At 43.4% G+C, this 22,500-nt stretch overlaps 1 protein-coding gene and 1 non-coding gene across 4 annotated transcripts in view; one reads left to right on the top strand and one right to left on the bottom strand.

Moving 5' to 3' along the window:
* The window catches only part of LOC128701873 (glutamate receptor 1), a 1,634,372-nt gene that overhangs the window by 1,100,174 nt on the left and 511,698 nt on the right, over nt 1-22,500 (top strand). For all 3 annotated transcript variants that reach the window (XM_070099830.1, XM_070099829.1, XM_070099831.1), the window contains exon 6: nt 6,961-7,081. In XM_070099830.1, the coding sequence (XP_069955931.1) occupies nt 6,961-7,081 (121 nt within the window). The remainder of the gene's footprint in view (nt 1-6,960; nt 7,082-22,500) is intronic.
* LOC128701921 (5S ribosomal RNA) lies at nt 20,029-20,147 on the bottom strand. The gene has a single exon (XR_008408983.1). It is a non-coding gene; the product is annotated as a 5S ribosomal RNA (ribosomal RNA).

Here is a 22,500-nt window from a genome sequence, read left to right as displayed (position 1 = left end):
TTCCTGTTGCTGGTGGTAGTGGTGAGGGCTGGTAGGGGTTGGGGTTGGAAGGGGTTGGGGTTGGTGAGAGTTGGAGACGGAGGAGGTTGTGGTTGGGGTTGGTGAGAGTTGGAGACGGAGGAGGTTGTGGTTGGGGTTGGTGAGAGTTGGAGACGGAGGAGGTTGTGGTTGGGGTTGGTGAGAGTTGGAGACGGAGGAGGTTGTGGTTGGAGGGGCTTGGGGTGGCCGTCGTCAGTATACTGGTGGACATCGTGGTGACTGAGATCATTGGGTTAGTGCTTGATGTTTATGGTGGTTCGTTGTGATTATGACTGTAGTTCTGGTAGTAGTGGTGGTGGTGATGATAATGGTGGCAGTGGTTATTGCGGCGGTTGTAGTGGGGTTGGTATTAGTAGTGGTAGTGCTGGTAGTGGCGGTGGTGTTAGTAATGGTAGTGGTGATGGTCGTAGTAGTAGTGATAGTAGTAGTGGTGGTGGTGATAGTGAAAATCATCAAGTAACTCGAGCTTTTGTCTTCACATGTTTTCATTGTCTTCTACTTAACTCTCGAACACATTTAATAACCCTGAGTTTGAGAGTCGAGTTTCGGCTTTTGATCCCGACTCTTAAGTTACAGTTAAATGGCGTTAATAACTCTGTCATATCTACAGTATTTTTGAAGCATTGTGTGTGTGTGTGTGTGTGTGTGTGTGTGTGTGTGTGTGTGTGTGTGTGTGTGTGTGTGTGTGTGTGTGTGTGTGAAGACATGACAGTCTAACATATGTCGCTGATATTAGTCTCTGGGAGACAAGTTTGGCGTGATGTTTACTCTCGCATCTTACACTCACAATGCTGCGAGTTTCTCATCTACAAAATGGTTCGCTGTTTTCACTCTCTCTTCTATACACATTTCAAAGACGCTATGATAGACCAGCAACCCCCCCCCCTTTTTTTGTAAGGACGTTTCGCTCTCGATGGAGCTTCAAGAGCTTGACAGAGCTCCATCGAGAGCGAAACGTTTTTTAACAAAATAATTATTCTACCGATGTAGCTTTAATTCACCATTCATCTGCTTCTACCCAAATTTGCAACCCATTTCGTTACTATGTATTTATTGGGGGATGATCTTAGGTAACCATATACTGTATTTATCATCCTTATAGTCTGTCCAGACTGTCTTCGTTTGAGTCATGTAAACTTCACCCATTAGTTTTATATACAGTTTTCGCATTCTCTGCGAACATTAATAATTATTTTTCGATTTTTCTTGATAAATCGTCCCTAGACATTAAAAATAATGAGGGCCTTACGGTGAATTTTTGTGGCATCCCGTTGGTTTTAGTCATCCACTATATCTACTGTGGTAGACCAAGGCATCCACTACACAGATTCAGCTTAATAGAAAGACCACAACAACTATTTATTTTGTAAATACTTCCTACAACAGAGCTTTTATCACAAGCACTCGCTCAAGGAGAAGGAAGTACTTTGAGGGTGAGTGTTGTACCGAGCATATCGTGTGAAGCGATGTTCTCGATACAATAACTGCTACAACAACTGCTCCGTACAATAACTGCTACAATAATTGCTCCATATAATAACTGCTTCAGAAACTGCTGCATATAATAACTGCTTCAGAAACTGCTGCATATAATAACTGCTGAAATAATTGCTCAGCACAATAACTGCAAGCAGCAAATTCATGTCTGGGAGATCAAAGAATATCTTCAGAAATCTAAATAGTCATTCACCACACTGTACACCATGTACGTTAGGCCCATATTAGAGTATGTGGCACCTGTATGGAACTCACCACACACGCACACCAAGGATCAACGAGGTGAATGCGAGGCTTATTACGATTCTGTTACGCAACCCACACCCGTGAATACCTTACTAGGGTTAAGATAAATATATGAGAACATGTATGCTCAAGTGCAAACATTGATACCTCTAATAGTTTTAATACTCGTTAATACATTGTGTCATCCTATACACAACTAGAGACCCATTCTAATAATGTACTCAATTATCTGTGAAGTTAATCAGCTTATTGTCAACTCACTTCCTAGCAAGTCAAGTCTCCTTCTAATTCGGTATACATAATTATAGTAGTGTGATAACTTTTCTTAACAAAAATACACTCGTCTTTCTCGTTACTTCCTATCATACATTTTCCTCTTCTGTCTATCCTCCGGAGATTCTGATAGATATTCCTCTGACTTGCATGTTTATCTGATTTTTCCTCTGTTACACTCTTGTCTACGTGTTTCCCTCTGCACCTTTAATTCTAAGGATGATAGAGGGGTGGTTGAGGGGAAGGTATCAGGGGAGATAACATGGTAGGAGCTGCCCTTTCCTCCATCCGTCCATCCCAAACAGATCAAGTTGCCATTATCCACATGCAGTGATGGGTGGAGTAAAGGGATAGAGCGCTATTATCTCTTTAGATAATATAATACTATCGTCCGTCGAGCCACCAAGCTTAAAATGACATGCTTAAACTATGTCAATAAAGATTTATTCCCGTTTCTCATTTGTTATGGATCCGAGGCAGACGAGACTAGCAATGGATACTCATGTCAATATTTTCTTTGGTTGAACAGTTAGGAAATATAACAAGGATTTGTGTGCGTTCCTCCATGGGTACATGCGCATTTATGATCGTTAGTGCGTGTTGTGTTTCCAATAAAAATGTTCACTGCTTATATAGCATGACAGACAAAAACAGTGAGACGGAGGGGGGAGAGAAGTTAATCAAGCATTATTTAACCTGGGTTGATAAGTCTGTAGAGATTTGCCTAAATTGCTTTTACTGTTTTAATTCATTGGAATAATTTATTGCCCAGTCAAAGTTTAATAGCGCAGCTTTGCAAATTCATAACTATGCATAACAGATCGTCCGAGGAATGGGAAAATTACTGAAACACTTAGATATTTACCTTAATTATGGAATCTGTCGCTCCTGTAAGGGCAGTCGAACAGTCCTGTTTAACTATGATTGAACCGCACGTATTGCCTGTTACTGGCGAGACAAGAGAAAATATTTGTTCATTGTGTTTCTTGTATATATATATATATATATATATATATATATATATATATATATATATATATATATATATATATATATATGCAATAAAATCACAGTAAACAGGTGACTTCAGAATATGCAAAACAACCACTGTGTCATCTTACCACTGAGCCAGCGATCCTACAAAGTGTTTCAGTGGTAAGGTGACACGTACATTATGTTGTCTCTTGAGGCGAGACAGCGTGTCGCGGGATCGAGCCCTGGCCTGCCGCTGTTTGGTAAATGATTCAAAATCACTTGCTTCGTGATTTCATTGCAATAGACTGCTTGTTGAGGCGGGTATTCAAACAGGATGAGGCTGAAATTAATCCTTGAGATACCACTGCCACGAGTGTCCTCGGATCACGAGAAAAATATCTAGCTCTGCTGGATGCGTGATCTTTGTATGATCGCTGGCTCAGTGGTAAGGTGATACGTACATTGTGTTCTCTTTTGAGGCGGGACAGTGAGTCGTGGAGTCGAGCCCTGGCCTGCCGCAGTTTAGTATATATATATATATATATATATATATATATATATATATATATATATATATATATATATATATATATATATATATTATATATATATATATATATATATATATATATATATATATATATATATATATATATATATATATATATAATATATATATATATATACACACACACACGCACATGTATACACACACACACACAGTATTATCAGAAGAAACATCTGTGGTTATGGTGAGCTCAGAGCTTACCATAACCACGAATGTCCTCGCAACATGAAGCAAGTCTAGTTCACTAGACTAATGTTGTTTGTAGGATTGGTGGTGTAATGATCAGAGCATTGTGAACGTTGTCTGACTTTCCATGGGGCTGAGCAAGGTGACGCGGGATTAAATCTCGGCCAGCTGCAGTGTCGTTAATGATTCAAAAATCACTTCTTTCGTGATTTCATTAATGTTCATATACATGTATATGTTTATAAATCCAAATAGTGTAGACAGTTAACCTACGACCTGTCAATCCTCAGATAACCAGAGAGCACAAGTCCTATACTCTAACACTGGATCACATGATGAGTAGTGCCCAAACTTGGAAATGTTTTTAATTAGAGAAGTTTGTCCTAGTCTCTGTTGTCACTCCAAACACAGTTTTTTTAATTAAAGAGTACGACCCCTCTGTCCTAGGTAGCAATGGTAATTCCAGTGCTTTCTTTTCTACAGCACTTGATAAAAGGCTTATAAATCGTGATTAAATGAATTGCAGTATTTGTGTTTACGAAACTATATATATATACACCATCAGCCTATACAGGGACACAACTGTGAGTCTGGGTACCTCTCTGCTAATTAGTTTATTAACCAAAACACAACGATAAATCTGTCCAGCTTTGCTCATCTCCAAAAAATTGATGTTCATATATGTTTTGTATTGGATGAATAGTGCTCATTCACCCGCTTCAAAAAATGTTGTTGTTATGGAATGTTTCTTTTATAGATATATGGAAAAACATTTGGATGGTACTGGAAGAATTAATTGATAATCAAAATAGAAATCAGTTTGTACTGCAAATGAACAACAATGGCTTGTGGAATGAAGAATATTGTATGCATTTGTGACCGGAATTATGTGGACAAGCGTGATAGATACCTCGTACGTTAAAACGTTCTGTAAATATTACATGTTATCACTCTCTGTATGTGCCTATATGTATTCTGTCTGTTGGTAAGTTCTACAGTTTGGTATTTCCTCGTATGTACACGGTCTTCCTATCAGTGGATCGTCATAAGAACATAAGAACATAAGAATGTAGGAACACTGCAGAAGGCCTACTGGCCCATACGAGGCAGGTCCTTATCAAAACGACATCTACCTAAAGCTACTCAAGAAATAACTCCCGTATCCCTTGACACCAATCAAACCCAGCCCCTCCCACTCATATATTTGTTCAGTCTCTTCTTAAAGCTATCCAAGGTCCTAGCCTCTATCACCCCACTGGGAAGACTGTTCCACGCATCTACAACTCTGTTAGAAAACCAGTACTTACCATATGGATGGGCTCTTCATAGATAATTCAGGGAATTAGACCTACTTTCCTCTTCCATCTCTAAATCATGATTGCCTGCATTTCCTTCCCTTTATTATATCAATAATATTAACTTGACAGTGAGAGTGCACTATCATACAAGAATTTTGTGATTTAAACGTCTGTATTAATTTATCTTCACTTGTTTTAACTTATCCTCACCTGTGTTAACTTAGTGCTAGTCAAAGGCCTACCATACAGGGGGGTCTTTTTTCGTTAGTGCATTATGCTGGGCAGCAGCCGTTAGCATGATGTCACGGCCTGCCGCCACACTCCACAGTGACTCCTCAGTGCTCACGTGGCTGCCGTGGTGAATGTGTTGCACTTTTGTCTCTAACTGCCCCATCTTTTGTCAGGTGTTCCTTTGGTTTTGTGGGTATACAAGTTTGATTATGGGTAAAAGGAAGTCTTTAACATCTGAAACTATAGCTCATATCATAAAGTTTCTCAAAGCTAGGTACCAGACGAAAGTAATAATGGAGAATGTTGGTGTGTGTGAGCGTTCAGTGAGGAACTGGGTGCAGCGTTTCAAGGCTGGTGGCAGTGTCGAGGGGCTAGGCCAAACCTTGGCCTGGCCCCTCGAAGAAGACATCTGTTCGTGCCTTAACTGTGTTAAAGAAGCAGTTAGAGAGTACATCAAAGGCAACTGATAGAGAATTGAAAGAAAAGAACCCAGATTTCTCAGAGGTGTCTGTAAGAACTGTTAAAAGACGTGTCAAAACTGGACTACAATAGTCACCGGCAGGTTAAGAAACCGATCCTTTCCAAACCACAGAAGAAACATAGGCTAGATTATGCAAAGAAATATCTTTACTGGAATTCTCAACAGTGGTCTGAAGTGCTTTGGAGTGATGAAGCAACATTCACCGTCACCTGTAACCATGGGGGACAGGTGTGCAGGCCCAGAGGTAGTGACCTGCAAGACCTACACTACACCTGTGGTACCACCAAACACTCAGACTCGCTCATGGTTTGGGCGTGTTTCAGTGCTCAGAGTGTTGATGAATTCATTGTGCTTCCCAGAAACCAGTATATGAACCGGTATAATTACCTGGAGTTATTGTGTGACAATTTACCTGAGGCTTTTGACAAGTGAGGGGCTACGGTTTTTATGCAGGATGGTGCATCGTGTCATACCACCAAATCTGTAGTTCAGTGGCTTAAGGACTGTGAAGTGAGGTTCTTTAATGACTGGCCAGGCAATTCTCCAGACCCAAACCCCATTGAGAACCTTTAGCCATTAGTGAAACAAAGTTTACTGGGAAAGGATATCAGTTCCATTCCGCGGCTGGAGGCTGCTCTACATGAGGCTTGGAACAATATACCTCCCCAAATCCTCAAGAATTTGTGTGAGAGTCTTCCTACATGGCTGAGGGACGTGATTAAGCGTAAAGGACGTAGCACCAAGTAATAAAACCTGAGTAAGTATACAAATATATTATAATCTTTCATGGTATGTGTTTGTGTGGGGGAGGGGCGGCATAACGCCGTGACTAGCCCTGTATACTTGTCTGTGCAACGTTATGTTCACCTGCGATCATCTATACTCATTTCTGCTCATGTTAGTAAGATAAAATATGTTGTTTATAGCATTTTATTTAGACTATTCGTTCAGTGGGAACTTTATCGGTTCTCACTAAGATCTGATAATCCCTGGCGGACAACATATCTTCTCATTAAACTCCATAAACTGCATGTTAAGTCTTATCAACCTACTAGTGGGTATATAATACCATTTGTATCACTTCTACTCGTTCGTGGTCACTTGTACTCACTAATACTCACCTGTGCTCACTTATACTCACGTATGCTTGCCTTCCTCCGCTGCAGGTGGTCGAGGAAGTACCTGGTGCTGGACTGCAGTACAGAGATGGCCAAGAGTCTCATCATCGGTCATGTGAGAGACGTCCAGATGGGTCGGCGTAACTACCACTATCTCCTCTCTGGCCTCGTAAGTTTGCCCCTCTTTCCTGTGCATGTGTTAATGGTCCCTTTCTACGTGTTTATGGTCCTGTGTACGTATTTGTGGTCTAGTGTGCGTGTTTGTGGTCTTGTGTACGTGTTTGTGGTCTAGTGTGCGTGTTTGTGATCTTGTGTACGTGTTTGTGGTATAGTGTGTGTTACAATGCCTATGTATTTTATTTTTAAGGGTGCCTCTGTACGTGTTAATAGTAGCTGTGAGCTTTTCTTTAGGCTTTTAGTAGTGCTTTGAACCTAGCGGGTTTGCATGTATGGACAGCTCTTATGTAAGTGTTTCTGGCGCTTGTGTACGTGTTCATGGCTTGTACACGTTATTTATGCAATTAGCTCTTGTACTTGTGAAAGTCTGTTTTTCCTATATTCTACTGTACGAAAGCATGATTTTAAGGCTTGTAGAAAGAACAAGATATTAAACACATGAAAATTGAAGTTAGTTATGTGAAGTTTCAGTCATGTGAGTCATAAATAGGTTAGGAAGTATTTCTTCAGCATTAGAAGTCATTCCAGGCTAGGTAAAATATCTCTATTCTTACAGTAGTTGAAACTCGTCATTCTACCAAAATTTAGCTAGTGGGATATATAATTCAGCCTAACAGTACTTAGAATCCAAACTCAATTTCAGAGCCTTAGGCTTACAGCCGGAGGCTCAGAGTTCAGTCCTTCCCTGTTCACCTAACAGTATGTACTAGGATGTGAACTAATTAACGGTTATAAATATAACCATAATTTTTAAAGGGAGTGGACGGGTAAGCCAGCTGAAGGCCTCGATCAAATGACCAAAAGGTCCAGTGGCGGGTCATGGAAACACTTATCCTCTTACTCAGATGTTGGGAGTCGCATCCTAAGAAGTTCCTGGTGTATCATATATAGGGATGGGCTTAAAATTAGCCAGTATTTTCAACGTTGTAAACATAAGATCAAGAAGGAGGATATAAAAATTATGAGACTAAACAGGGTGGATAAGAAGAGGCTACGACACGAAGAGGGAAGTAAATTATTATTATTATAATCAAAAAGAAGCGCTAAGCCACAAGGGCTATACAGCGGAGGGAAGTAAAGAGACTCACGTGGGAACTACAGAGGTAGATGAGTGGCAGAGATGTTAAAAATTGATACATTTTTAGTATGAGGGTGGTAGGTGGACTGAGATAAACAATATTGGTTAAGGTAATAATTGCACACAGTTTCAGGAGCAGACACGATCAAATTGTGGAGTCTAATGGTTAAGAAAAGGAGCCACGAGCTAAAACTCAACATTGGCAAGCGTATAAGAGTACACACACACACACACACACACACACACACACACACACACACACACACACACACACACACACACACACACACACACACACACACACACACTCATATCATAAAGTTTCTCAAAGCTAGGTACCAGACGAAAGTAATAATGGAGAATGTTGGTGTGTGTGAGCGTTCAGTGAGGAACTGGGTGCAGCGTTTCAAGGCTGGTGGCAGTGTCGAGGGGCTAGGCCAAACCTTGGCCTGGCCCCTCGAAGAAGACATCTGTTCGTGCCTTAACTGTGTTAAAGAAGCAGTTAGAGAGTACATCAAAGGCAACTGATAGAGAATTGAAAGAAAAGAACCCAGATTTCTCAGAGGTGTCTGTAAGAACTGTTAAAAGACGTGTCAAAACTGGACTACAATAGTCACCGGCAGGTTAAGAAACCGATCCTTTCCAAACCACAGAAGAAACATAACAGGGAAGGCACTACAATGGATCAGGGAATACTTGTCAGGAAGACAGCAGCGAGTCATGGTACGTGGCGAGGTGTCAGAGTGGGCACCTGTGACCAGCGGGGTCCCGCAGGGGTCAGTCCTAGGACCAGTGCTGTTTCTGGTATTTGTGAACGACATGACGGAAGGAATAGACTCTGAGGTGTCCCTGTTTGCAGATGACGTGAAGTTGATGAGAAGAATACACTCGATCGAAGACCAGGCAGAACTACAAAGGGATCTGGACAGGCTGCAGAACTGGTCCAGCAATTGGCTCCTGGAGTTCAATCCCACCAAGTGCAAAGTCATGAAGATTGGGGAAGGGCAAAGAAGGCCGCAAACGGAGTACAGTCTAGGGGGTCAGAGACTACAAACCTCACTCAAGGAAAAAGATCTTGGGGTGAGTATAACACCAGGCACATCTCCTGAAGCGCACATCAACCAAATAACTGCTGCAGCATATGGGCGCCTAGCAAACCTCAGAACAGCATTCCGACATCTTAATAAGGAATCGTTCAGGACCCTGTACACCGTATACGTTAGGCCCATATTGGAGTATGCGGCACCAGTTTGGAACCCACACCTAGCCAAGCACGTAAAGAAACTAGAGAAAGTGCAAAGGTTTGCAACAAGACTAGTCCCAGAGCTAAGAGGTATGTCCTACGAGGAGAGGTTAAGGGAAATCAACCTGACGACACTGGAGGACAGGAGAGATAGGGGGGACATGATAACGACATACAAAATACTGAGAGGAATTGACAAGGTGGACAAAAACAGGATGTTCCAGAGATTGGACACAGTAACAAGGGGACACAGTTGGAAGCTAAAGACACAGATGAATCACAGGGATGTTAGGAAGTATTTCTTCAGCCACAGAGTAGTCAGTAAGTGGAATAGTTTGGGAAGCGATGTAGTGGAGGCAGGATCCATACATAGCTTTAAGCAGAGGTACGATAAAGCTCACGGCTCAGGGAGAGTGACCTAGTAGCGATCAGTGAAGAGGCGGGGCCAGGAGCTCGGACTCGACCCCCGCAACCTCAACTAGGTGAGTACAACTAGGTGAGTACACACACACACACACTTCCCTCTCCTTCACCATTTCCGACAAGACCCTTTAAAATTATTCGCCTGGGAGAGTCTTGGGTGCCTGAGGGAATGGTCAATTTACTGCAGTAAGTGGGAAGGGAGCTTCAGCAGTGTGAGACAAGCCATATATGCGTCTCCGCACACGCCCCTTAATATTCATAAAGCCTATCTAACCGTAGGCTTAGGGTGAGGGGAAAGTAGGGTGAGAGGCAGGGATAACAAGGATGAGGACAGAAGAGGGAAAAGGAAAAAGGGGAAAAGGATGAGAGAAGAAGAGGGTAAAAGGAAAAGAAGGAAAGGATGCGGCGGCCAGAATAGGGTAAAGGGAAAAGAAGGGAAGGATTAGGGTGAGTGGAGGGTGAAAGAGAAGGGTCAGGGCGAGAGAAGGGTGAAAAAGTGTGATGGGGAAAGTGAGAGGGTATAAAAAATCCAAATATGACCCAATTACGAACACAAAAGTCGGAATAAAACTGGAAAATGATAGAGAGGCTTAGATAAAAACAGAAAAGGGATGGATTACAGCAGAAAATAGGGCTAAATAAGGACAGGAACTGTTGGATAAGGGCAGAAAAATGGACCGGTTAAGTCCAGAAAGGGCCATCTCTAAATTCTTTACACCTTAGGATTAAACGTATTAACTGAACATAAAGCAATACGACATGCCCTTGCTAGCAACAGGATGGCTTGTAAACATGTCGCATAACTTGCAACATGATCGGCACCTCAATACGCTATGCCGTGCAACACTCTTGAGATCCCAACCTTGCAACCTCCTAATGTTTACAAATTGAGACCTTTGGAATCCTTTGTATCACCTGTGTATTTTTGAAGATTTTATCCAACCAGTGACTTTTTCAGTTCAGTAGAGAGATGATATACGAAGACAGTAGATGAGGCACTCGGTCCTTCCGCCATGCAAAACTACACAAATGACAGCGGAAGACGAGGCAACCAGTCCCTCTTAAAGCCACTGTCTTCTGTGTATAGTTCTCCAAATACTTAGGGACTCTTCATCTTCTAATGTCTTTGTATATCATTTCTATTGATATAAAGAAAGCAACTGGTTGGCGAAGAGTCCTTAACGAATTCATCTTGTCGGTATTGTACACTGTTATTGTCATATTGAGTCGTGATTGACGGTAGTACTTAAGACAAGATCGAAAACAAACATGAGCAGATAACCAGCACATTTGAGAATGAAACTTATGACCACATTTCAGTCCGACTTCAACCACTAACTAGTTGGTCCAAATCGGACCGAAACGTCATGAGCTTCTTTCTTCTATGTGCGGGTTATTTGTGTATTGATCTAGTCACGGTATTGCGACTTTTATTCTTTTGGTAAACATGTTGCAAAACACGTCATTAGACAACATTTCGAATAGCGACAGTATTAATGGGGTAACGTTTCGCTCTAAGGAGAAGCGTACATTCAGACCCCAAGGCAAGGTGGAAGATAGGTGGAGCGTGTAATGAAGGATCACATACCTGGTTCAGGTGTGAGGGATGGTCCTGCTGTTGCTGACTTGGGATGTCACCTGGTCAGGGACCGGTGATGCGTGTAATGTGGGGCCAGGTCTAGGGGTGTGAGGCCAGGGGTGGGGTTGGGTTTGCAGTTCATTTGGTCAGGGGGGCCAATAATGCTTCATCTAAGTTCCCACTTTTCTTTCTATGGTATTTATGCTGAACTTAATCTTTCGTTAGAGCAATATATTGATCCAATAAAGCTCTACTTAGAACGACACATTACACCAATAAAGCTCTCCTTAGAGAGATACCTTGTTCCAGTTGGGGTCTTTGACTCTTAGAGCGATACCTTGTTCCAGTAAAGTTCTCAGTAAAGCCATACATTGTCCCGATAAAGCTCTTCTTAGTATAGTGTCCCGATAAAGCTCTTAGTATTGTGTGTCCCAATAAAGCTCTCTGTAGAGATATGTATAAATATTTTTCTGTTACGTGTGAGTCTGCCTTAATAACGACTCGCGCAGTGCGCTCTTTCAGCGTAAACAATAGCAGGCCATACCCCCGGCCGGGATTGAACCCGCGGTCATAGAGTCTCAAAACTCCAGCCCGTCGCTGGATTAGCTCATTTCCGGCATATAAGGCGCAGGGTGATTTTCCAAGAATTTGTGTGTGAAAAAAGCGCGCCTTATATGCGGGAAAAAGAAGGAACCAATTTCTATATATTCACGGAGAAACGCAAAACCCGTAGGGGGTTACACAGCACCCATGAGGCAATTCAGAGTTGATCCAAGGAAGAGTGAGGCACCTCTAAATTCTTTGGATTCTTCAAGATATTTTTTTTATTGACCTCTTTATTTAAGTTCCTCTCTTCATAGAGACGACCACCTATCCCCACATTCTCTCTTCCCCCCTCTCTAACCTCCCCAGTGTCTATCGAAAAGTGCCTTTGAATACTGGTAGTTGCTTCTGCTACTTCATCTATGGAGTTCCATTCCACTGCATCCTTCTCTCCAATTGCGTCCATTTAAGTCCTGGATTCCCTCCCCCCTTTCCATTTCTATCATTCTTTCCTTTCCTTTTTGCTGTCTGCCCTCAGTCATTCACGTTCTTTCTCCATCCTATCCTCTTCCTCCCGTTTTGTCTTTCTCAATTTTTTCCCCCTTTTCCTTTCATCCAGTTCTCTCTCTCTCTCTCTCTCTCTCTCTCTCTCTCTTTCTTTCTTCCTCAGTTATTGCAACTTCCTACCACCATTTCTCCCACTTTTCCTCCTCCCTTCACCTCCCCTCCCTACCATTTACTTAGCCCTCCTCCATTTCTCCCCCACTCTCCTTCATACCATCAAACTCCTACCTTCTCCCCCAGCTTTTCTCTTATCCCACAGCCTCTCTCCTACCATCTCCCACAGCCTCTCTCCTACCATCTCCCACAGCCTCCCTCCTACCATCTCCCCCAGCCTCTCTCCTACCATTTCCCACAGCCTCTCTCCTACCATCTCCCACAGCCTCTCTCCTACCATCTCCCACAGCCTCTTTCCTACTTTCTCCCACAGCCTCTCTCCTACCATCTCCCACAGCCTCTCTCCTACCATCTCCCACAGCCTCTCTCCTACCATCTCCCACAGCCTCCCTCCTACCATCTTCCCCAGCCTCTCTCCTACCATCTCCCACAGCCTCTCTCCTACCATCTCCCACAGCCTCCTACCATCTCCCCAAGCCTCTCTCCTACCATCTCCCACAGCCTCCCACCCTATGATCATAACAAGTGTTTACCTGGTAATCAGCACACTATGTAGCAGCACCTGTGAGTGCTGACGCTACGCTGACAGTTTTATAGTCCATGTTTCTGCATTAACTACAGCCAGTCTCTCTCAGCCGTGACTGAAACACATTAAGCATTTGGATAACGCACTAAATTTGTCGTGGCGCTAAAAAGAGTTGTTCCCTATATATAAGCAAGCCCGTGACACTAGTGGCAGTACAGAGGAAGTGAGAGGCAGGGAGTGAGAGAGAGGCAGGGAGTGAGAGGCAGGGAGTGAGAGAGGCAGGGAGATTGAGGCAGGGAGAGGCAGCGAGTGAGGGAGAGGCAGGGAGTGAGAGAGAGGCAGGGGGAGAGAGGCAGGGGGAGAGAGGCAGGGAGAGAGAGGCAGGGAGAGAGAGGCAGGGAGAGAGAGGCAGGGAGAGAGAGGCAGGGAGAGAGAGGCAGGGAATGAGAGGCAGGGAGTGAGAGAGAGGCAGGGAGTGAGAGGCATGGAGTGAGAGGCATGGAGTGAGAGAGAGAGGCATGGAGTGAGAGGCAGAGAGTGAGAGCGATCTGACGCTTTGATACACCGTGTGGGGGGTTAAAGGTGACGTATTTATTGATACTGCCTCATGTTTGGTAATTTTACATTAAAACTGGTGTGAGATTTCAGTGTATCAAACAGATGTACGGAGAGACGTGTCACAGTGTGCTCCACAAACTTTCTTAATATTACTTAAATACGAGGGTTGATGAGGATAAAAACTGTTCAGTGACGTAGTACTACTTACAACACATTAGTACAAGTAAGCCAACTCCTCCACTGAAGTGAATATAAGCAATATCAGTGATATTTAAGTGTGGTATGGTGAAGACATGGTGTGAGTGAGGGGACAGCGGCAGGCCTTAGGAGTGACTTCACTATTGCCTTCAGAGTGAGCATCTAATATTATCTAATATTATATGTGTTTTGTGCTATGTACTAGCATCTGGTGCTTTATAACAACGTGGCTGGTACAATGCAACATAGTGATTTGTGTAACATCTTCCTTTAGTGGAAAAGTGGATAGCATAAACAGTGTTTATTAAGTGATAGTGAGAAGGCAACACTTCCAGCTAGTCGGCCCACTGCCGCCCTCACTACCCACCCCGCTATAAACACCCCCACCCACGATACTCCACCCCACCCACGTTACCACCAACCACCCTCTCTCTCCTGTGAACTTCAAACCTACAAGCCTCCTCTGGGATGACTTCACATCGCAAAATAGCAAGAATATCTACGCTATCTGGCTATTGTCCCAGTAGTTACTGCAGTGTTTGTGGGTATACCACAAGGGACAAAATACTTCTTAGATGTAAGGAACCTACTTGTTCCAACTACTGCAAGAATTTTGTTGCAGCCAGGTTGAAAATTTCAGAAAATTTAAGGATATCCATAATCCTGTGGTATATGTGGATACAAGCCTGGAGCTACAGGAGGAAGGTTCAGAAGTCCTACCTCAGGGACTCCTGTCCAAAGATCAAGACTGCCCTCTTGGGCTGTGTTGTAAAGTTGCAGCTAAGATAATCCATCACAGGGAAGCACTTCATGAGCTCCTCAAATCATTAGATAACCTACAAGCTGTTGTAGAAGGCCAGTGCAAGCCTGCATCAAGTGACGTAAGCTGCTCAGCTGATGGTGACACTATTGACAAAGACTGGAAGTCCCACACTGAGCTTAACTCAGGGGTAAACAACTGGTGGAATTCTGTCATCGCTAAGGTCCCACAGACTGACAGAGTTCAAAACACTACCTTTGGGAATTCTAACACAATTCCTCTGACCACCACAGAGGGAACAAATCCTCTTCCCAGCAACGAGGGAAGCCTTGGATCTGTTAATTCTCCTACACCTGACATCTCTGCTTCAGCCACTGCCAGTCTACTTGACAGTGCACATACCATCTCTGATCCTACACCTGTCAGCACACCTGCCGACACTATTCTAGAATCTGGTAGCAGTGCTTCGTCAGCAAGTTCTGAGCCAGGAGTTTCTCCACCAGAGAACGGTGCAGTTAATGATCAGGGAACTATCACTGCACCTGATCACCTACTGCGCCGAAGTACGAACAGCAGGGACACATCTGTCAGAACGGGTAGAGGACGGGGCAGAGGACGTGGAGGAGGAAGATATCTACAGCGGTCTCACCCTCCACTAACACAGTTCCAGCGGCAGAATCTGAGGACAAATCTGCAAAACACAGGAGGTGCAACAAATCCTAGTCCACCCTCCCAGGCACCTAGGCTGTGCTCTCACTGTCACCGGAAGGGGCACACTGCCAACAACTGCCTGCGAGATACCAGGTGTAATTACTGCTACAAGAAAGGACATAAGGAGGACCAGTGTCGGAAGAAAAAGGAACTTGACAGACAGGGCCACCTGTTTAGAGACCTGTTCTCAGAACAAACCAGCAGGATCTCTGAATTGGTGAACACTCTCACACGTCACCCACTTAGCTACTCCTATCCCAGCCCAGCAGGTGGGATTGTGCCTTATACAAGACCACAGACTTACATCCCTGCAGCTGCCTCAGTACCCTACCTCTCTCAAGGGCAGGCACCTTACATTCCCTACACACCCACCACCTCAAGCTGACCACTTCATCATGAGGAGCCAGTCTATCAGCATCCTGTCGGCCAACATTAGAGGTTTCATTACTAATGTTGGAGAGCTCACACATAGTTTTGTGAACACTCAACGTCCCGACATGATAGCTGTTGTTGAAACATTTTTGGATGACAGGACTCCAGAAAATTTTGCAAGAATTGCTGGCTACACCTCATGGATGAGAAGAGACAGGTAAGGGCAAGGAGGAGGTGTTGCTGTGTGCTTCTCTAAAAGTGTTCATGCCCAGCACATTGATGTTGCCACCCCTACACATCTTGAAATGATGTTCTTCAAGCTCTGTATAAACACTAGTACCTCTGTACTAGCATGTGCAATGTACAGACCTCAGTGGCAACATGCAGACCCTATCAACTTCCTAATGGAAAATATTGACTCCCTTCTGCTACAACACAACTGTCGACATATTATAATTGTTGGTGACCTCAACCAGCACCTTATACAGAGGGACTTTGATGACCTTCTTGCAGTGTTTGACATGAGAAACTTTGTTGATTTCCCTACTCATATCTCTGGCTCCTTCCTTGACCCAGTAGTGAGTGATCTGGCAGAAGGCATAGTCACTTGTCAACCCCTCGGCTATGTTGGATCGTCTGACCACAAGGCTGTTTTTACGACACTTAAGATCCCAACAGAACGAGGTGAGGAGTCCACACCCACAACCTGGCTATGGGAAAGAGGTAATTGGCCAGCCCTTTGCTCTGAGCTCGCCACCACCGACTGGAATGCTCTTCTCCAAGGGGATGTTGACAACCAAGTGAAAGCCTTCACTGGACACATCCTTAATCTACAACACGAACACATTCCTCACCGGCAATATGTGACGAAGCCTACAGATCAGCCTTGGTTTGGCTTTCGTTGTAGAGAGGCTGCTACTGCTAAGTACAAAGCATGGCGAAGGTATAAGAGACATCCTACCACCTATAACAGGAACTTGCACATGCAAGCATATGGGTGATGTTCAAAAGTGGGCCATTGCTAAATGGGAGGTGGACACGAAAAGAAAGTTAGCATCAGGTAGGGTAGGCTCCAAAACCTGGTGGTCCCTGGTCAAGGACAGACAAGGTTATCTGCCTGATGAACTTATTTCACCTCTAAATCGACAGGATGGGACCACCTCTACTAGTAGTCAAGAGAAGGCGGACCTCTTTGCTGAACACTTTGCTACCAAAATGCAAGTTCCTGATCCAGCAAGGGACCCTCCTTGGCTAGCTGCAAGAACTGTGTCAAAACTGTCAGTGGTGACAATAAGGCAGGAGGAGGTGCATTTCCTACTTAAATCGCTTGACCAAGAAAAGGCTGTGGGCCCAGACAAGTTGAGCCCAAGATTGTTGAGAAGATGTGCAGACCAGCTAGCAGCACCTCTAACTCGCATCTTTCAGCACTGCCTAGTACAGTGTAAATGGCCCTCTCTATGGAAAGAGGCAAATGTAGTCCCTGTTCACAAAAAGAAGAGCAGAGCAGAAATCAGCAACTACAGACCAGTGTCACTCCTGTCAATCACTGGTAAGATCCTTGAGACAATAATCTCAAGACAAATGACAGAGTTTTTTGACTACCACTCACTACTTTGTGATCGTCAATATGGCTTCAGGAAAGGTAACTCTGCTGCTGATCTGTTGTTAAACCTCTCCACTAAGTGGCACCAGTCACTGGATGAATCCAAAGTCAGCTGTGTGGTAGCACTGGACATTGCTGGCGCTTTCGACCGGGTGTGGCACCAGCGCCTCTTAGCAAAACTTCAAGCACTGGGAATTGCAGGCTCTACGCTCTGTCTCCTCAGTGATTACCTTCATGGTAGATCTCTAAGTGTAGTTCTCAATGGAATGGAATCAGCAAGACATCCTATTGGGGCAAGTGTTCCACAAGGAAGCGTGCTGGGTCCATTGTTATGGAATGTCTACTTCAACGACCTTCTTCATCTCATCCCAGAATCACATGCATATGCAGACGACTGTACACTGACATTCACTTATCCAAGAGAAGAAATGCCAGCTGCTCTAAGCTACATCAATCACCAGCTGAGAGCTATATCAGCTTGGGGAAATAGATGGCAAGTAACATTTGCACCTGAGAAAACGCAAATGATGATCGTCTCTAGGCACCACGATGGTAATGCTGGTGCAGTAGTAAGGATGAATGGGAGGATGTTGGCACCTGGAGAAGAAGTTGATATCCTTGGGGTGAAATTTGACTCCAAACTAACCATGAAGAACCATGTTGTAAATCTTGCAAACAAGGCAGCCAGGAAGCTTACAGCACTTCGCCGTATCTCCCATCTGCCTGACAGTAGGGGTTGCAAGATCCTGTACGAGGCACAAGTACGCTCACATCTTGAGTATGCTCCACTTTCTTGGTTTGCCTGCCCCCCCTCTCATCTGCGACTGCTTGACAGAGTAGAGAACAGAGCAAGACGTCTCATCTCTCGCCAGGACCCATCCTGGATAGATCTGTCATTTCAGCAGAGCCTTCGACATAGGAGGGATGTGGGTGGCCTTACTGTTATGTACAAGGCCAATATTGTCAAAATACCACACTTGGATCCACTTCGAGGACAGCGTGAAACAAGCTTTTATGCCACAAGACGGGCAGAAAGCAGCAACTTCACTCTGGCTGTACCCTTCTCCAGAACATCACTCCATTTGAGATCATACATACCCAGGATGACTCGAGTATGGAACACATTCGTACAGCATAATGATGTCAACGAGATAAAGTCAGTTGATCAAATGAAAATGCTGGCCCACAGATGGCTCCAACTTCATCCTGTTCCCTATTTGTATGTCTCATAACAATAAAAATGCTTTCAAATGAGCTGATGTAGGTAACAGCTCTTAGCTTGTCAATAAAGTCAGGAATCCTTAACCTGTAAATAGCTGTCAATAAAGCTAGGGATCCTTAACCTTGTCAAACCCTGTGTAAAAAAAAAAAAAAAAAGAAAAAAAAGAGAGGCGATGGCGTAAGACAACATGCAGGAAAAAAAACAATGTGCAACGTTTCATGTATAACCAGTCGAGCGAAACATCGTGATAAATGATTCACTACAAGCATAGTGTATTTTTCACTTATACACCACAGTCATCTGTGATAATTTTGGCAATATGTTAGGTAAAAATGGGGAAACGTGTGCACCAAGTGAAATAATTTATTGCTGCAGCGTTTCGTTCTCCAGGAGTTTTAGTTTGACAAAGCTTACGGAGAGCGAAACGTTGGCATATTGTAATTTCTCACAAGTTGCAAATGACTTATTCCACCCAACACTTGTCAGTTGTGTTATGTCTCTCATATTTGTGGACCGTCGAAGCCAGTTTATCGTGCTGTCATGCACGTTTCTTACCTTACCTTAGTAGCAAGACTTTACCTAAGAATCTAGCTTCGTTTACCATTTTTTTTCCAGTTCTGATAGCTACTGTGATGGTTCTGGCAGCCTCTTATCATAGTTGTGGAAGCCACTACTGTAAAAAAAAAAAAATACCTCGGGCTGGGTTAGAACCCGCGATCAGAGAGTCATAAAACTCCCGACCGACGCGCTAGCCACTGGACCAGCTACTGTAGTTTTAGCTGCAGCTACCGTAGTTCTTCCAACCGCTGTTATACTTCTGGCAGACCTTACCGTAGCTGCGGCAATCGCAGCCCTGGGAAGTAGGTCGAAATAGGAGACAAAAATAATAATTAAATCTACAGTCTGGATGCTTCTCAATGGGAGACATAAAGGTTAATTGAAATTACTGTCTGAAGCCTTTCCCAAATCCGATTAATTTTGCAAATTTTGGTTTCTATGTATTTCTTTTAAATACGAAAATCATGTGGTCATTTGGCGGAAGATGTGGAAATTGAACAAGGACCAACTCACTACCGAATTGTACTCAGTGATTTTTTTTTGTCCCTGGTATCAATTAAAGCCTGTTTTCCAGTGATAAGATAAGATAAGATAGGATTTCGTTCGGATTTTTAACCCCGGAGGGTTAGCCACCCAGGATAACCCAAGAAAGTCAGTGCGTCATCGAGGACTGTCTAACTTATTTCCACTGGGGTCCTTAATCTTGTCCCCCAGGATGCGACCCACACCAGTCGACTAACACCCAGGTACCTATTTGCTGCTAGGTGAACAGGACAACAGGTGTAAGGAAACGTGTCGAATGTTTCCACCCGCCGGGAATCGAACCCGGGCCCTCCGTGTGTGAAGCGGGAGCTTTAGCCACCAGGGCACCGGGCCCCAAGGTTTAATGCCAACAGCATTTGGTGTTCCCAGGCGGTCACCCATCCAAGTACTAACCAAACCCAACGTTGCTTAACTTCGCTGATCGGACGAGAAGCGGTGTGTTCAACGTGGTATGGCCGTTGACGGTAAAATTACGAATCCACACTTCATCTGATGCTACAGAATCAGCCTCTCTCATCTACTGTTTCATTTCCGTTGATATTGTTACAGTGATAAAGCTGTATAGTGCCATCGTAGCATGCCTACCTCCTTTCCTCAACTATCCTCTTTTTCACAGCTTTTTTTCTCTTTTTCTCAACCTTCATGTGAGGAGAGTAAGTTCTCTGGGAAGTAGTATTGCACACTGACTTTCAGCCTCCCAACTTCTATAGTGGCTATTACGTATGATTTTGGATTCTGTCTGTATGTCTCTCTCTCTCTCTCTCTCTCTCTCTCTCTCTCTCTCTCTCTCTCTCTCTCTCTGTCTCTGTCTGTCTCTCTCTATCTCTCTCTCTCTCTCTCTCTCTCTCTCTCTCTCTCTCTCTCTCTCTCTCTCTCTCTCTCTCTCTCTCTCCATCTCTTTGTTCTGTCAGAGATTCTTTTCATTACAAACTGGGCTCGGTATTAGTTACCATTTGTCAAATAAACTTGTTAATAGACACCTGAACTTACTGTTTGTGTGTGTGCGCGCGCACGTGCGAGGGTAAATGTATATACGCACTTAAATAAATTTATGATAGGATAGCGAGTTAATCACTTTACCTGGAGTTTACCTGGAGAGAGTTCCGGGGGTCAACGCCCCAGCGGCCCGGTCTGTGACCAGGCCTCCTTAGGTCACCAATAAATTTCCCAGTGCAACCCAGGGAAGACATTGAAAACCTCCACCACAATTCTGAAACACTTTTGGAAAATATACGCTGTATAGCCCTTGTGGCTTAGCGCTTCTTTTTGATTATAATAATAATTTTGGAAAATATAATTCTAGCAGAGGAAATGTTATTTCTTTATAAAAAAAAAAAGGTGAAATAGAATGGGGAAAAAGTTACAATTTTAAGAATGTTAATCACTCAATCTCTAATTAGAACCCGTAATTAGTTTCAAAAGTAATGTAATTAGAGAGAGACGAGTTATCAAGAAAGGATAATGAAAATTGCAACAAAATGAACGTTCGTCTGTTACGTGTGTCGAATGGAAACAAAAAAGTATGGGAGCGTTGTAATTAGGTGAACTGAGCTAGAATGTGAGTCTAGGCTGACTGTTGCTCTAACTTGTATTCTAATTAAATGTTGTCACTTCTATTTTCACATTCATATCAACCACTATATATATATATATATATATATATATATATATATATATATATATATATATATATTTATTTTTTTTTTCAACAAGTCGGCCGTCTCCCACTGAGGCAGGGTGACCCAAAAAAGAAAGAAAATCCCCAAAAAGAAAATACTTTCATCATTCAACACTTTAACCACACTCGCACATTATCACTGTTTTTGCAGAGGTGCTCAGAATACAACAGTTTAGAAGCATACACATGTAAAGATGTGTACGAATGGTATACAATACCGACAAGATGAGAGTAAGACACATGTGCAACATCTCATCTTGTCGGTATTGTATACCATTCGTACACAACTTGTCAGACACTGCAACATCATGGTATCTTAATTCTGAGGACATGTACATAACCTTCACGACTACGACAACTACTACTACAACTAACCCATCTCTTTGGGAAGGACCTACTTCCACTGGGGAATCCCGCCTACCAGTGAATATGCCCTCGTCTGCTACACCTGACGTTACTATATAAGCGCCAGGATTCTTTCTTCTGCTTCAGAATCTCCACGACTATGGTGCTGTTCGCACCTACTCCTAGGTTGAGGGACTGATTACCTCATCTTCTGTACATAGTTCTACTGTCTTCAAGTTATGTCCTAGAATTTGTATTGATAAAGCCACTGGATGGCGAAACGTCTACAATAAAGATACCCAGATGTTGCACATGTGTCTTACTCTCACATGTAAAGATACACAACATATCCCTCCAAACTGCCAATATCCCAAACCCCTCCTTTAAAGTGCAGGCATTGTACTTCCCATTTCCAGGACTCAAGTCCGACTATATGAAATATATATATATATATATATATATATATATATATATATATATATATATATATATATATATATATATATATATATATATATATATATATATTTATTTATGGGGAAGGAGCGGATCCCCACCATGCTAGGGGTGTGTGGGGATGGTGCGCCCCATCATCATGTCGGAGCGTGTACTAAAGGGAGTATGGAAGCTGCCTGTGATGCTGGCTTTAATGGCCTCCACCTCTTTAACCTCTCGTCCCTCTCACTTTACCCACTTCCCTCAGTCTCTCTCTCTTTTTCTCTCTCTGTTCTTTATCCATCTGCATGCCTTTGTCTATTTGCTAATTAGATTCACTACGTCTTCCTTCCGATTT

The sequence above is a fragment of the Cherax quadricarinatus genome, chromosome 69, assembly GCF_038502225.1.
Source record: "Cherax quadricarinatus isolate ZL_2023a chromosome 69, ASM3850222v1, whole genome shotgun sequence".
NCBI classification, from domain to species: Eukaryota; Metazoa; Arthropoda; class Malacostraca; order Decapoda; family Parastacidae; genus Cherax; species Cherax quadricarinatus.
This window is presented reverse-complemented; position numbering and strand designations above follow the sequence as displayed.